The sequence below is a fragment of the Culex quinquefasciatus genome, chromosome 3 (genome assembly GCF_015732765.1).
Source record: "Culex quinquefasciatus strain JHB chromosome 3, VPISU_Cqui_1.0_pri_paternal, whole genome shotgun sequence".
Taxonomy (NCBI): Eukaryota; Metazoa; Arthropoda; class Insecta; order Diptera; family Culicidae; genus Culex; species Culex quinquefasciatus.
The window spans coordinates 157,725,643-157,742,626 of NC_051863.1; the positions used below are offsets into that span (position 1 = coordinate 157,725,643).

Consider the following 16,984-nt stretch of genomic DNA (forward strand, 5'->3'; position numbering starts at 1 on the left):
TTTTGACATAGGACATTCATCCGGGTACAAACAATTTGTTTCCCGTGTGCTCCTAAAATCGCCTTTAAGTAGGCTTCATTTTGTCGTGATTTCGTTAGTTTATTTAACAGAGTTCATTGGATTCCAATAGGAGCTTTCGAAGCTTCTAAGCTTTATATCGTTTTCAAAGTTTTCAATGCTCGCGACGCCAATGGCTATCTACCTAAGGTATTGCGATTGAGTGTGTAGTGGTGCGGTTGTAAAAATATCTACCTCTGACTCTCTCACTTTCGTAGACGCTGAATGGCAAGCTTCCCACTGTGCGGTTGACTCGGTTTTGCTTTGCGCCTGCTTTGTTCGGTTTTTGGGCTCGTACCAAAACTAGAAAACCAAAACCGCGGTGTGTGTCGTCACTTGCGCATTGGAAGCTAGCGATGCTAGCGTTTGTCATAAACGCTTGTTTGATTAAGAATTTGTACGATTAAAAATATTCTATTGGTGAAAATTGTGTTTTCAATTTCTTTTAGAAAACACATCATTAATAATACCTTGCTTTAAGATTTTTTGTATCAAGTTGATGTTGTGAATTGAAAGAAGTTATATTCTTTAGTAAGAAAGGCTCTATCTCACCCCTGGTGGGATTAAATCGGGTTTTTAAACATAATTCAAAAAAATGTTCAATTTTACAGGCATTTTCAGTAAAAAAAAATAATTTGTCATTTGTCTACCTTCTATTTTTGACGTCGATTTTGGAAAACGTATGTGAGCAATTCTCTGAGATTTCGGTCATTCGTTTTTTTCTGTATTTTTTAATCAGGCTGAAACTTTTTTGGTGCCTTCGGTATGCGGTATGCCCAAAGAAGCCATTTTGCATCATTAGTTTGTACATATAATTTTCCATACAAATTTGGCAGCTGTCCATACAAAAATGATATATGAAAATTCAAAAATCTGTATCTTTTGAAGGAATTTTTGATCGATTTGGTGTCTTCGGCAAAGTTATAGGTATGGATACGGACTACACTGAAAAAATATGATGCACGGTAAAAAAAATTGGTGATTTTAATGTAACTTTTTGTCACTAAAACTTGATTTGCAATAAAACACTATTATTAATTTTTTTTTAATTTTTTTATATGTTTTAGGGGACATAAAATGCCAACTTTTCAGAAATTTGGGCAAAAAATCTTTGACCGAGTTATGAATTTCCGAATCAGTACTGTATCAGTATCAGTAATTTTTTCAACTTCATTTTACGATGTAAAATCAAATTTGCAATCAAAAAGTACTGTAGTGAAATTTGCATAAAGTGCACCGTTTTCAAGTTATAGCAATTTTAAATATTTTTGAAAAGCTGAGAAATTCTGTTTTGTGTTTTTTTGAACTTTGTTGATACGACCCTTAGTTACTGATATATTGCCATGCTAAGGTTTTAAAACAGGAAAATTGATGTTTTCTAAGTCTCACCCAAACAACCCACCATTTTCTAACGTCGATATCTCAGCTACTAATGGTCAATGTTAAAATATGAAACATTCGTGAAGTTAAAATTTTCAAATCAAAACTAACATTTCAAAAGGACCAAACATACAATATTACGCCTTTTTGAAATGTTAGTCTTGATTTAAAAAAATCGAAAATATTTTTTTTCGAAAGGATCGGAAAATTTCACGAATGTTTCATATTTTAACATTGCAAGTCGGACAATTAGTTGCTGAGATATCGACGTTTGGGTGAGACTTAGAAAACATCAATTTTACTGCTTTTTAACCCTCTAACGCCCAGAGCTGTTTGCTTATCGTAAAAATAGTAAATGGCTTAATTTTGGTACAATAATGCAGGAAATACTTTACTTTGACCCACAAACATCGAATTGGGGGAAAAAAGTATAATTTGAAGTGGTGCACCAGAGCACCATCAGGAAGATGAGCAACTTTTTTTTAAACCACAAAATCTCGTTTTCTTCAAATCTATTGGTTCATTTGTTTGAAAACCCTTCGAAATGTGTTAAAAACTACTTAATCTTTGCTGTAAGACCATATTTCTGAAGTATTAACTACAAATTCTAAAATCTCTGCATTTTCAGGTTTCTTTGATTGGCTCATTCAAAACCCACAAACAACCATTTTCGTGAAAAATGAGGAAAATAATAAAACTATTGGCCTAATAACAATGTTTTGTCTTGTTTATGAGTAGTCAAAACGTTTATAAACTTTTGTTTTGATAAAAATAAGCTTTTTCTGTAATTTAGAAAAAAAGTGCTCCTGAATATTTAGTTGCTCATAGGCCTAGGTGGTGCTCTGGTGCACCAAATGAAAAAGGTTGAAAAACACTTAAAACCGGTCCAAACTCACAATATTATTCACAAGGGTTCTTGTCCAAGGTTCAAATGATAGCAACACATTTTTTGTTTCATAAAATTTTGTGTTTGGTAATTTTTACTAGCTTTCGAAAACAGGTCTTATTTATTTCCCTAAAATTGGCCCATTTTTGTTTACATTTCACACTGTAACTTTGCTTGTGCTTAACCAAATTTGATGAAATTTGGGGAGATGTTAGTATACATTCTACATGAACACCTGTAACTTAAAGCATCATGAAAAGTTGTGTCAGTTCCGAGATATTTGAGTTCAAAGTTTTGGTGCTCTGGAGTAACCATGGGCGGGAGAGGGTTAAACCTTTGCATGGCAATATCTCAGCAACTAAGGGTCGTATCAACAAAGTTCAAAAAATTAAAATATAGAGAATTTTCTCAACATCAAAAATATTTTTTTCAGAAGTGGGCAAACATGTGCACTCATTTTTAAAAATGGAAAACTGCGACTATTTTCAAAAAAAATACCTTTAAATGGCTATAACTTGAAAACGGTGCACTTTATCAAAATTTCACTGAAGTACTTTTTGATTGCAAATTTGATTTTACATCGAAAAATGAAGTTAAAAATTTTTTTCGACCAATAATTCGATTTTTTGAAAAAATCAGTATTGATTCGAAAATTCATAACTCGGTCAAAGATGTTTTGCACAACCTGGAAATTTTTGAAAAGTTGACATTTTATGACCCCTAAAACATATCAAAAAATTAAAAAAAAATTAAAAATGGTGTTTTTTTTGCAAATCCAGTTTTAAGGCTAGTATGCAGATCGGAAGGAAAGGGGTCAAGAAACAGCTTTACGAACTTCAGAACAAAGGAGAGGGAGCGATTTCTTGGGGCTTTGATTTTTTTCTTGACCGATTCCTTCCGATGTGTGTACCTTACATTAGTGACAAAAAGTTAAATCAAAAATCACCATTTTTTTTACCGTGTATCATCTTTTTTCAGTGCAGTCCTTATCCATACCTACAACTTTGCCCAAGACACCAAATCGATCAAAAAATTCCTTCAAAAGATACAGATTTTTGAATTTTCATACATCATTTTTGTATGTCCAGCTGCCAAATTTGTATGGAAAATTTTATGGACAAACTAATGATGCAAAATGGCTTCTTTGGGCATACCTAAGGCACCAAAAAAGTTCCAGCCGGATTAAAAAATACACAAAAAAAATCGAATGACCGAAATCTCTGAGAATTGCTCAGCATAAGCCTACTAACCTGAATTCATAAAGGTGTAGGGGAAGGTGGGGCAAGACGACCATATGGGGCAAGAGGAACAATCGCTCGTAAGGCCGTAATTTTTACAATTTTGATTATTTCCAGCATGAGGAATTGTTGCTAGCAATGCAATTAGCTGAATCTACTACCACATAAACGCAAAAACGACGTAAACGCCACGAGGCATAAAATTGAGTGAAGTTTTTTTCAAAACCTTTGTTTCCTTATAATATTTGGAAAGTACAAAATAAGGATTAGGGTTCGTTTAAAGGCACATTTTATCAAAATGCTATTTTTCCTAGATCAGTAGTGTCCCTACCAGTGACTTGAACGTATTATAAAGTATTATTTATGTTTTGGTTATTTTTGTAGAGATCTTTTAAAAAATCTTGTTTAGGTGGGGTAAGTGTACCATATGGATTCTGAGTATGGAAAAAATACGAATTGCTGCAGCAACATATTTTATTGTGAAAAAAATACATAAAAGTTCTTAGAAACTGATGAACAATTGTTTAAAAAATTGTCCATACACGATATAATAATATCATGAAAATTTACTATTTATCATATGAGTAATTTTTTTTTTCGTAAGAACGGTCAAATTTTTAATAAAATATTATTTTTTAATATAAAAATGAAAGAAACGTTTTAAATACATCCTAATCTGACGTATCTAAGTGATAATAGTTCAATTGTTAGTAAATTAGAATGTTTTTTCAAGCATTGTTCCTCTTGCCCCAACGGGTTGTTCGTCTTGCCCCACTGGTTGAGTAGAACGTACGAAAAATCAAAAAAAAATTAAATCATTTTTTTACATAAAAAACAGATTTTTTAAAAAACTTGTTCTATCAAAGTCTCAGTAAACACCTGGAATAAGATGATTCATAAAAATCCGATTTTTTAACGTTTTTAATGGGTTATAACGAGCATTTCCTTAGCTTGTTACACTTGCCCCACTTTCCCCTATGTTTTTCTATGGTTTTTTTGTGCCATTCTGCCCCCACATTTTCAAATAATTTATCATTGCCTATTATTTGTAAAGGTAATTAAGTATACTGAGAAATATTTCAAAAATTAGAATAAACGGTGAAATCTTTCATTTTCTTCAACTTTCTTTTAAGATCATCGCGCATGCTCGGTATAAAATCATGCAGTTATTTTTAAACTGCATCAAAATTTTCGCTCATTCTTAGTAGATTCTTAGTGTAAAAATCAAAACGTTTTTTTTTTGTTTTCGTTAAAAACAAATTAATAATCAAAAATAGTTTTGAAAAATGGCCCGCAGTGTGCTCTCGCGGATGGAGACCATCTGCGCCGAGGTGATGGAAATGCCGGAAATCTTCCTCGCCGACGGGGAGGAAGACGACGACGACGACGGATCGACGGTGGAAATTGACGAAGCCGCTGAATTGGATGAGCTGGCCGCGGACGAGGATGACGCAGAAAGTGTGGAAGATTGCGACGGGGAAAAATCTAAAGATGCGTCGAAATCAGGGGCTGGAAAGGGTGGAAAATCCAGCAAGGAAAAGGGCGTTTCCGTAAAGGTATTTTTTGTTTAAAGAGAAGGTTTCATTGACATGAAAATTTAAGGAAATTCACTATTTGTAGGTTAATTGCGAAGATAAAAAGCAGCAAAAAGTCGGAAAGTGGATTTCGAGGGCCCTGCGAGCCGCAGTTAATCCGATCGTGTCCAAGTTCAATCTCAACTTGAAGGTCAATTTAGACCTGAATGTGGCAAATAAGGAGGGAAAACAGGAAGCGGCTTCAAGCGCTTCGAAACAGCAGGAAGCCGGCAAAGCTAAGCCAACGGCTCAACAGCTGAGAAGACGCGCCGATTTGGCCAGGATAAAGGAGGTTTGGAAAAAAAATCAATAATGTGGAAAACTCATTTGTATTTTACACATAACTTTTAGCTTGAAAAAGAGAACAGACATCTCGAAAAGGTGTTTGAGAAAATTGTTACCGGTAGGTTGTTTTTCATAATGAATTAATAACACAAATCAGAGAATAAAATGTTTTTTTTTTCAGCTTATACGGACATGAAAGCAAATTTAACAGAAAAGGCAACAGAATATGAAAAGGTACTTTGAAATGTATTACAATCAAACCCCGATGGTTTGACACCAACTGTTGTCAAACGAACGGGGTCACTTTGTAGTTTGACACCCCTTTTACAGGGAGTTCACACACACTATCAAATGTTTGTTTTGATAGTGTGCGTGAACGCCGTGTAAAAAGTGACAGTTCGTCACTTTTTAGTTTGACTTTGACGACTTTGACCAACCAACGGGGTACAATCTAAAAAAGTGTCAAACGAAAAAGTGACCAACGACCGGGGGTTGAGTGTACCATTATAAATTATTAACAAGCTCACTTCACCTTTCAGCTAAAAGAAAAGCATTCCCAAGAAGAATCAAAACTTGGCAAACTAGTCGACGGTAATTTTCATGATTTGTTTTACTGAAGAACCTTTAATATCGTTTTTTTTTTCAGAGCTTTTGATACTGAAAAAGGCTATTTCCAACTTCGAGATGGAAAACAAAAAGTTAGAAATCGAAAAAATACAACTAAACAAGGAATTGAGGCAGGAAAGGGAAGATAAAACCCACAAAATTAAGCAATTTGAAAGCAAGTTGGAAGAACTTCAAACTAAAAGTCAGTGCAAACCGAAAGTTTAAACTTATCATAAACATTTTAACAACAGTTTCAAATTTCAGGTGAATCAGAAATTCAGAAGCTAAAGGAAGAAACCGCTGCACAATTGTTGGAGGTTTGAATTCCATGGGTTTAAAATGTTCAGAGTATTTTTAAAAACCTCCTAATTTTTCAGAAACAAACCACCCTGAACCAAAAAGAATCTGACCTTAATCAGCTCACCAAACAATTGCAAACATTGCAGGAAGATTTTGCCAAATGTGAAGCAAACCACCTCCAGAACTCTCAACAGCATCTCCAAAAGCAGGCCCAACTTGAGCTAAAAGTGATGGATTTGATACAGAAAAATCGTGAACTTACTGCCAGCAGTCAGGAGCACCGATTCAGCAATAGTACCGTACGGGAGGATTCCTGCGTGGCCGGTCATGCGTGTCCACTTTGTGGAAGTATGTTTAGAAATATGGCCGATCTCCAAATACATGTTGAGTCTTGCGTTTCGTAATGAAGGGTAACGCAATAAACGAAAGGTATCTTTTAAAAAACAACATGGCGGACCAGGCAATCTGTCAAACGCCAAAAGGGTGCGTGTCTTGTCTAGTTTGTTTGTTTGTCGTAGTCTAATACCTCCTTGAACTCTCGATTGAAAAAAAAATCATTACAGAGAATCGAATCATTTTTTTTAATTTCGTTGTATTATTTTTGATTGTCAAGCTTAACCTTCCTACGGTATTGGGGTCCTTTTCGGCCTTTTTGAAAATTAAATTTGCCATAAATTTTGCTATATATATGCTAGAGCCTTGAAATTTTCAGACATTAAATTTATAGTATAAATACACATTTCACAAAACAAATAAACCTCGGACGACCCCTAGGGGAGCATCCATAACAAAAGTTACTTTAAAGGTATTGGGGTCCTTTTCGACCCCAATCTTGAAAAAATCGGCAAAAATCCAGTTTTTGACCGATTCCGGTTCTTTTGGTCACAAATAAAAGCTTAAAACGTCCCCTTTCCGAAACCGTCCTGGAAAACCATATTTGGTCATTGTGACCACCGGGATCGGCTACAACCGAAAAAAGGCCTTTTTGAGACCCCAACTTTGACGACCTGTACTGCCGTTCTACGCATAATTGTCTCATGTAAGTTTTTGACGATTTTGACTTTATACCATTTTTAAGTTTAGTCTGATGTGTACTTTAAGAAAATCATCAAAAACAAACACCAAGTCTGTTTGTCCCATCGTTGAACTTCTACGCATAATTGTCCCACCAAGTATTTTCTTACACTGAATCATTCGAGGAATCATTAGTTTTACTGAGCATTATGCCTTGTTTACCTGTTGTATAGCAAGAGGATCACAAATAAGGGTGATAAACTGCTAACTGGGGTGATTAGGGACACATAGGGCGAATAGGAACCCACGGGACAATTATGCGTAGAAGCACAGTTGCACTTTTTTGAACATGGGACAATTATGCGTAGAACGTCAGTGTATCTCCGGCAATTTTCAACCAATCAGGATGCTCCGGGTTGCATTCGACAGGTATGTATTTTGACCACAAATATTAATATCAGGGCCAGGTGACCTACCGGTTCCAGAGATCCGGAACATCCCTGCCCCTTGGGGACACTTCCGGAATATGAGAGAAACCCTATCATCCGACGTATCAAACTCCATGAAATTGAAAGATATGCCAATCTACGGTCATGCCGTTGTTCGCTGAACCATTGTGGCCAATCTGGAACCGGTTACCGGGGGGGCCCTTGGGGACACTTCAGGAATATGATAGAAACCCTATCATCTTACATATCAAACTTCATGAAATTGAAAGATATGTCAATCTAAGGTCATAGGGTTTCTCTCATATTCCTGATATGTCCTCAAGAGGCCACCGGGAACCAGTTCCAGAATTGCCAGAATGGATCAGCGAACAATGGCATGACCGTAGATTGACATATTATTCAATTTCATGAAGTTTGATATGTCGGATGATAAGATTTCTCTTATTTTCCGGATGTGTCCCCAAGAGGCCACCGGTAACCGGTTCCAGATTGGCCAGGATGCCTCAACAAACAATGGCATGACCGTAGATTAACATATCTTACAATTTCATAAAGTTTGATAAGTAGGATGATAGGGTTTCTCTCATAGAAGTGGGGCCATCATTCCCGATCGGCCATTTGGCGGCCATCTTTGTTTTAGAAAAATATTCAATTCTTGATTCAGAATGTTCAATCAAAAAATTGTTTTCTTTATGTTGGCCGCCAAATGGCACTAAACCTATGTTAAAGTGATCCAAATTTTTAAATTCAAAATGGAGGCCAAAATGGCGCAGGTTACATACTTTAAAATACATTTTGTAATTTTCTTTCTCAGTAACCAGACGTCTAATCTTCAAGTGACTTAAGCAATTTTAGAGAAATTTTTTTGAACTTTAAAAAATCGGAAATCATGGTCACTATCTAAAAAAACGAAAAACTGAAAATATTTCGCTGAAATTAAACTCTCGCTGACTATAAGGCTATAAAGTAGGCACTTTATCAAAAAATCTGTAAAATACTTTTCGATTGAAATTCAAATTTACGTTAAAAGTAGAGAGCGGCCGTGGCTGACTGGTTACGGTGTTCGCTTTGAAAGCGAATGGTCCTTGGTTCGATTCCCATCTGCTCCCAACGATAAAGTATAGGAAATATAAATCTTGAAACTCTGAACATGAACGAAAAATCAAAGTTGCTCGAGTCGGGGTTCGATCCCCCGTCCTTTGGATTGGTAAGCAAAAATGCTAACCACTAGGCCATCGCGACTTGGTAAACTATGACTGGAATTAGGAATACTGTTACTATCAACTATATACGCGCTGGGTCCTTGTCCATTTGACAAGGGTTCGGAAGTTCTAAATAACGTTTGAATCCGATTGGTGCAAACGTTCTTCAGGGCGGGGCTTGTCGATAAAGCTGAAGTACCTCGCGCTCGGCTAGCCAGCGTAGAAATGGGTCACCGAAGCTCGGCAGAGCTAACACCTTCCAAATGCCTATGCGAGTTATTTGCATGTATAGAATTTAAGATCTGAAAATACATGGAAACAACTCAATTTGTAAGAAGCGGCCGCGTGGTCCCGTTTGGTTGGTTGCACACACACACACACACACAAATTCAAATTTACGTAAAAAGTGAGGTCAAAAAAATATAAATGAATTTTTTTTTTCTTCCAAAAATCAATATTTTTTCTAAAAATTACATAACATGGCGGCAACATTTTTAACCATACTTTTCTATGAGCATGAGCATGAGCATGAGCATGAGAGATCACCCATGGTTGCCCCTCCGTTGCTGAACAGAACCGTAATATCCTTTCAGCACTACTGATTATAGGCTTCGACGATCAAGTGGTGTTTCCCTTATCAACAGCATGTATGAATGCGCTGAAAAGATAAAACACCATGATTGCTAAAGCTAGATCAGTTGCGAATAGGTAACAGTCATTGGCCACCAACGGCGCCCGCCATGTCAGTTTGTAGACCTCGATTTTAAGGGACGGGAATGTTAGTTAGCGCAGGTTGCTACTAGGGCAGCTGATTTACTCTGTGCTTACACCCCACGAGCGCCAGGAACCTGAAAACTTGTTAGTAGGATAGGGTGTTTGGTCAGGATTCATCATAGAAGATGATGATGCGACCCAAAATCATAGTGTTTGTTGAACGGTATTTTGTATTATTCTCAAGGCAAGCAATCGGAGGCTGCGGATGAGACATTTCCCGTTTATCCGTTGTTAAATTTTAAATGAAATGGTCTAGTCTTAGACAGCCGGCTGTGGAACCCACTCGGAAAATAATCTGGTAAATTTGAGTGTCTGGCGCTGGCGGACGTTTGTCGTGCAGTTCAGACACACTTGGCACACTTATCCTAGACAAGTTTTGCGTAACGCCAGATGAATCTGGCGAAAATCGGGCGAAAGTTCTGCCAGCTGTCTGGCACAAAAATCAACCGGTTCAATCGGTTGAACCGTGCACGACCGGTTTGTGTCATATTCGCCAGAAATCATGGCAGAAATCTGGGGTAAATCTGGGTGAAATTCTGCCAGATGGCTGGCGCAAGCCCCCAGACGAACGCCAGAATTGTGCCCGCCATTTCCGACCGGGAAAGATAGAACCAAAATCATTTGTAATTAAAACTGAAGGGTTAAACAGTGTAATTTTTAACTTGAGATGATTTCACGAGTTTTGAATGATTGATGTTTAGTGAGGTACTGATTAACTTTGCAAACGACGAGTTACGATGTATCGAGATGAAATGGTATGATAGGGTTTTGTTGTTGTTGCACATCGACAACGGACGCGAAAAATTTACCGACCCGACGAAAAGGCATCGCAAATCGAACTGACTGTCATCGGGACAGTCAAAGCCAGCCGCACCTTCACACGCACACACGCACGCGAAAAAAAAACGAAAAACACACTGCGACGGACGCGAAAAATTTTGCGACCCAACGAAAAGGCATCGCAAATTGAACTGGCTAACTGTCATCGGGACAGTCAAAGCCAGTCGCACCTCACACGCACACATGCACGCGAAAAAAAAACGAAAAACACACTGCGACGGACGCGAAAAATTTTGCGACCCGACGAAAAGGCATCGCAAATCGAACTCATTTTTAACCATACTTTTCTATGGCTCTAAACATATAAAAAAAATTAAAAAATTTAAAAGATACGGATTTTGAGAAATTAAGTAAAAAATTGCATTTTTTTCATTTACTTAATTTTTTTCTGAATGGTTTTCAACAATACTTACAGCGTTGTCGAAGACACCAAATTGATCAGAAAATTCCTTCAAAAGTTTCAGATTTTCGAATATTTACGTATCATTTTTGTATGGACACCTGCCAACATTGTATGGAGACTTGTATGGGTGAACCAATGACACAAAATGGGAAGGTCCCGAAACGTTTAAGCCTAATAAAAAAATACAAAAAACGGTCGAAATCAGCCGATTTCGTAGAGAATCGCCACACATCACAAAAAATCGACACAAATGGTTATTCAGGTAACCTTCATACTTAGCATAAAAGTAAGATTTAGCATTTATTTTCAACTCATGTAATTTACAAATAACAGGTGTGTGTGTTTGTGTGATTTACACTGTTCTTTGAAGTGCTCATACAACTAACTAACTTAAAGATCCGCAGGACACTTGTTTCCCGCCGTCGTCGACTCGTGCAACGCGTGCCGCCATTGGATTGTAGGAGGAGGGGGGGTGCCATGACCGAAAAATGCGCTCGCTGATTCAAAACTGTATCTATGTTGGCGCGACTAATACAGAACTAGGTGACACGTTTCGACTCGAATACTTATTCGCCCCCGGTTGCGTACATAAAATCCGGCACCTCATAGTGCTCCGTATCACAGTAGTAATGGTTCGGGGTGGGAATCTTCTCCAGGACCATCCTTCGGCGGCCATCGGCACTCGCGGCGTCGCCCGGCAGCAGCAGCTTCCGGTAGAACGAGCAGGCTCGCTTGCCGTACACTGGGATGTCGGCGTTGTACGGCGGGCTGAGGATGTCGAAGAAGGCAGCCGGACCTCCGATGGCGGTTATCTCGTGAAAGTTTCGTTCCGTTGGCGTAAGCATTCCGCAGCAACCCTCCGGACCTTGGCCGGCGTCAAGTGTCTTCTCCTGCTCTACGTTCACGAGTACGTGGCGTCGCTCCGTCCCGTCGGCGTCCTGCTCCTCGCGGCGATCAATCTCCGAGAAGCTCTGAATTCGCACGGAACCGGCCACAACCTTCAGCAGGCCGTTCATTCGCGGGTGGTCGTGCAGCGGCATCGTGTAGTTCTCCCGCAGGACAAACACCGACATCGTGAACGCGTCACTGTCGTAGATATCTATGAAGGTGCACGGAGCTTTGGTGGCCGGCTCGAACGTCTCCGGGGTCACCACGGCCGGATCCAGGTTCAAATCGGCCAGCGTTAGTTGCTCCATAAGGGCACGTAAACTCTGCAGATTGGTCAGCAACCGTTCGGCGTTCTTCTGCTCGAAGGTCACCGCGGCCTGGCGAAACACCCGCGCGAACAGCGATGTCATTTTGTTGTGGCCGCAGCACTTCCGCTTTGCACAACTATCCCAAACTTAGTTCCGTGAAATCTCGACCCGCAGAAAAAAAAATCTGCTTCTAAAGGTGTGTCAGCGGCACTCTCAGCGACACATCATCGCGTTATCTAGTCGGGATAATCCAGCTGCGCAGAACAAGACCGCCTTCACCAGTGTGCTTGATTTTTTTTTTGAGTCAAGTTGTTGTGCAAAAAATTTCACTTTTCCCCTCGGATATGATTGAACTTTTATTTTGATTTTCTTCTGCACTCTCGCGGCCTGCTGCTGCTGCACCTTGCTACGATGGGTGGTGGGTTGGTTGACATCTACTTGTGTCAAACCGGCACTCGCTCCGGCGCAGAGCACAGGGTGGTGATTTCGCGATGATGATAACAGAGAACAGAGGCCGCGCGCATGTAAACATTGCCCACCCCTCTAGGGTGGTATTCAGTGATCATGGTGTATTTCTTGTGTTTTTGTTTATGTCAAATAATTTTATTTAATAAACCAATTTATTTATTTTTTTCTATTTTTGAGTGCATAAACCGCTTCAAGTAAAAAAAAACTCAACATAAAAAAAACTTGATTTGAGCATTCTTTAAAAAAAACGCCCAATTTTTTCACGTACTTCAACCAAAGAGTATTGAAAAAAATCATTAAATGGCGTAATATTCAATGTTTGGCCCTTTTAAAATGTTAGTCTTGATTTAAAAATTTTCAAAATATTTTTTTCGAAAAGATCGGAAAATTTCACGAATATTTCATGTATTAACATTGATAATCGGACCATTAGTTGCTGAGATATGGTCATTAGAAAATGGTGGGTTATTTTGGAGAGATTAAGAAAACTTCAATTTTCGTGTTTCTTTTTCTTAAAGCGGCTCTATCTCAGCAACCCGAGGTCCAATCTTCAATGTCTCTTAGACAATTTTATAGCAAATTTTCTGAACTTCTCAAAAAAAAAATTTAAAATGGTCACTTATGGTCACTGTTTTTTAAAATTGAAAAACTGCAAATATTTCTCTAAAATCAAACTTTCGGTGGCTATATTCTGAAAACGGAGCCCTTTATCAAAAAACTGTAGAGTACTTTTCGATTGCAAATTCAATTTTGCATTAAAAAATAATGTCAATCTCTGGAGTTTTTTTGAAAAGGTCCAATAAACCAAATTTTCAGTTTTTGCTTTTTGGGTGTTTTTCAATACCCCTGACTCAAGGCGGTTTCAAAAACACCCAAAAAGCAAAAACTGGAAATTTGGTTTATTGGACCTTTTCAAAAAAAACTCCAGATCTTGTTTTTGCATGAAACTTCGATTTTTTCCTAAAATCACTGTTTTTTCAAAAATTTATAACTCGGCGGCAGATTTGTTGACCATTTTTCTCTATGGCTCAAAAGTTGCGAATTTTTGCCCCCTAAAACATATCAAAAAATCTCGAAAGTCAAAAAATACGTATTTTGGGAAATTGAGTTTTAGTAAAAAAAAGTTGATAAAAAATCTGCAAATTTTTTTTTCCGTGTGCCTATTTTTTCTCAAAAGTTCTCAACAATACCTACAACTTTGCCGAAGACACCAAATTGATCAAAAAATTCACTCAAAAGTTACAGCTGTTTGAATATTTACATACCATTTTTGTATGGACAGCAGCCAAAATTGTATGGAGACTTGTATGGGTGAACCAATGACGCAAAATAGCTTATTTGGTCATAGGGAAGGCCCCCACAAAGTTTAAGTCAAATCAAAAATTACAAAAAATAAAAATGGTCGAAATCGGCCGATTTCGTAGAGAGTTGCTCATGTGAAACATAAAAAAAAATCTTCAAACGTGTGCTGAACAGCAGCCGCGGGAGCGTATTAAATATTGTATTTCGACGAAGTTTTGTTTTTCTGCAGAAATCCTTGGTGAAACGTAAATCAAACTTTGTTTTGAAGTGAATTAGTGTTAAGAATGTAAGAAAAGTTCACTTTATAACATAGAGAGTTCCTCAACTGTGATTTTTTCAATAGGATTTTTTTTGCTATCAATCTGAATCTTGGAGGGCATGTAGAGAGTGTACTAATGAATGGAATAGTGGAATAATCCCGAATGTTCACGTTTTGGTTTTGTTCCCTAATGAAATGTTTGATAATAAAGATACGCCCAAATATTAAACTTTTACTAAATTTGAGCATGCTCATGTGCACAGATTGTAGTTAAAAATTTAGCAGAACTAGTTATCAAAATTCAATATTGAAATTACAGACACTCGATTATCCGAAGGCCTTGAAAGATTTCACTTCGGATAATTGGGTACTAAAGTCCTATGTCAATTTTTATGTACAACGGTAAAAAACACGATTAAAAACCATTTTTGATCACTTTTTTTTCATTTTAATGCAAAATTTTTTTTTGACAAGACAACATTTTTTCGATGGATCAACTATGGTCCCCTTGGAACGAGCTGTCAAGTAGGAGCTTTTCTGTCAAGAAGGACCGCGAGGTTAATTTTTCAAAATTGATTTAAAAATCCATTTTAAACTCTTTGTGCTTGTACAAAGGGTCATTGTACTCAGAAAAATAAGCTTTATCGCTGTAAACAATAATATCAGCAATCTAAGCTTCATTTTAGGACCCAATTGAATCACAAAAAAACTTTGTCTTATTTTTTGATTTTCTAGCTTAAGTATGTCCCGTTGTACAACGTTGAAGTGATTAAGGATTTTTGAATCCAAGATGGTGGCCGAAATTGGGGCGATGAAATATTTAAACCGCGAGGTTAACTCTAGAGTAAATTAATATTCAAAATTGATTTGAAAATCCATTTTATACTCTTTGTGGTCTTACAAAGGGTCATAGTACTCAGAAAAATAAGCTTTTAAGCGTAATATCAACTATCTAAGCTAAATTTTCGCAGAATCCGAATTTGATGTTAAAAGTGAGAAAATAAAAAAAACTTTTTTTTCATGATTCCATTTTTCCAAGTACCATAAAAATCATCGGATAATCGATGCTTCAAATAATCGAGTCTGGACTGTACTGCCGTTCTACGCATAATTGTCTTATTTTCAAAAAAGGGCAACTGAGAAAAACGCGATTGAAATTTTCTATCGATTTCTGTGTTTCTACGCATAATTGTCCCTATTCGCCCTATATGTCCCTTATCACCCCGGTTAACATTTTATCGCCCTTATTTGCAATCCTCTTGCAGATAAACAGGTAAACAAGACAAAATACTTCGTAAAACTCATGATTCCGTCATAGAAAATACTTGGTGGGACAATTATGCGTAGAAGTTCAACGATGGGACAAACAGACTTGGTGTTGTTTTCAATGATTTTCTGAACAAAGTACTAGATTTTATGCGTTTTCTGAAAGTATACGTAAAACTAAACTTAAAAATGATAAAAAAAAATCAGAATCGTCCAAAAATGACATGGGACAATTATGCGTAGAACGGCAGTGTAGTTCTGTAAATTTCAGAACTAGTTCTCAAGATACAATTTCAACCATGATTTCAACATTGATATCAGCTTTTGTACGTTATTAGCAGAGAATGGCAAAATGATGGAAAGTAAATAGCGACCTTTTTAAAAACTTCTAGCTTCAAATTTTCATTATTATATTCTACGAAATCGGCCGATTTCGACCATTTTTATTTTTGGTATTTTTTTATTTGGCTCAGACTTTGTGGGGCCTTTTCTATGACAAAAGAAGCCATTTGGTATATTTGGCTCACCCATACAGATCTCCATACAATTTTGACTGTTCATACAAAAATGGTACGTAAATATTCGAAAAACTGTAACTTTTCAAGGAATTTTTTGATTTATTTGGTGTCTTCGGCAAAGTTATAGGTATTGATGAGGACTATTCAGAAAAAAAATAGGTACACAGAAAAAGTTGGTGATTTTTTAATTTACTTTTTTCACAAAACAATAATTTCCAAAGATCCGTATTTTTTTTTAATTTTACATTTTTTCATATGTTTTAGGGGACAAAACCCCGCATCTTTTAAGCCATTTAGAAGTATGGACTAAAATAGTGATTTTTGTAAAAAAATAAATAAATCTTGTACTTAAAGACTACTACGGAGATCGGAAGAAAAGGGGTCAAGAAACAGCTTTACGTAGAGCAGAACAAAGGAGAGGGAGCGATTTCTTAGGGCATTTCTTCACCCTCTCTGGCTTGCTCTCGCCGCCGCTGCTGTCCATTTGATTTTTTTCTTGACCGGTTCTTTCCGAAGTGCATAGACAGCTTAAACTTTTATGACCTCATTTTTTATGTTACATGTAAATTTGCAATCGAAAAGTACTTTGCTTTTTTTATTAACTGCATCGTTTTTAAAACATGATCATCATTGAAAGTTAAATTTTGTCCGAAAAATTCCGATTTTTTTATTTCAAATTTTTTCGGTCAATACTAACATTTTAGCAGGGCTGTGGGGTCGGAGTCGGAGCCGGAGTCGGTGGAGTCGGATCTTTTTGGGAAGCCTGGAGTCGGATTCGGAGTCGTAAAAACTCGAACAGCTGGAGTCGGAGTCGGAGCCGAAAATTTCTGATTACCCGGAGTTGGAGTCGGAGTTATCTTAAATTCAACAAAAATTATGTTTATTTTTTATTTTTTAGTATTTGCTATAAAACAGATTAATTTACAAAACTTCTTATTTTTTTTATTTTTTTTTTTCAAGTTGCATG

The 16,984-nt window shown here is 37.2% G+C and overlaps 2 protein-coding genes across 2 annotated transcripts; one reads left to right on the forward strand and one right to left on the reverse strand.

Annotated features, from left to right (window-relative positions):
- The first annotated feature begins 4,789 nt into the window (after nt 1–4,789).
- On the forward strand, nt 4,790–6,828 carry LOC6036245 (trichohyalin). Its single transcript, XM_038263222.1, has 8 exons — nt 4,790–5,117; nt 5,182–5,427; nt 5,487–5,538; nt 5,602–5,654; nt 5,960–6,011; nt 6,067–6,228; nt 6,291–6,343; nt 6,404–6,828. The coding sequence occupies exons 1-8, from the start codon at nt 4,848–4,850 to the stop codon at nt 6,728–6,730; spliced, it is 1,215 nt and encodes a 404-aa protein (XP_038119150.1). The 5' UTR covers nt 4,790–4,847; the 3' UTR covers nt 6,731–6,828.
- Nucleotides 6,829–11,262: 4,434 nt separating this feature from the next.
- On the reverse strand, nt 11,263–12,647 carry LOC6036244 (2-aminoethanethiol dioxygenase). The gene has a single exon (XM_038265456.1). The coding sequence runs from the start codon at nt 12,304–12,306 to the stop codon at nt 11,575–11,577; it is 732 nt and encodes a 243-aa protein (XP_038121384.1). The 5' UTR covers nt 12,307–12,647; the 3' UTR covers nt 11,263–11,574.
- Between the last annotated feature and the right edge of the window lie 4,337 nt (nt 12,648–16,984).

Coding starts and splice junctions, on each gene's coding strand:
- LOC6036245 (XM_038263222.1), top strand. CDS start 4,848: ATGGCCCGCAGTGTGCTCTCGCGGATGGAGACCATCTGCGCCGAGGTG. Junction 6,012..6,066: donor ACTTGGCAAACTAGTCGACG/GTAATTTTCATG, acceptor TTTTTTTTTCAG/AGCTTTTGATACTGAAAAAG. Junction 6,229..6,290: donor GGAAGAACTTCAAACTAAAA/GTCAGTGCAAAC, acceptor TTCAAATTTCAG/GTGAATCAGAAATTCAGAAG.
- LOC6036244 (XM_038265456.1), bottom strand. CDS start 12,306: ATGACATCGCTGTTCGCGCGGGTGTTTCGCCAGGCCGCGGTGACCTTC.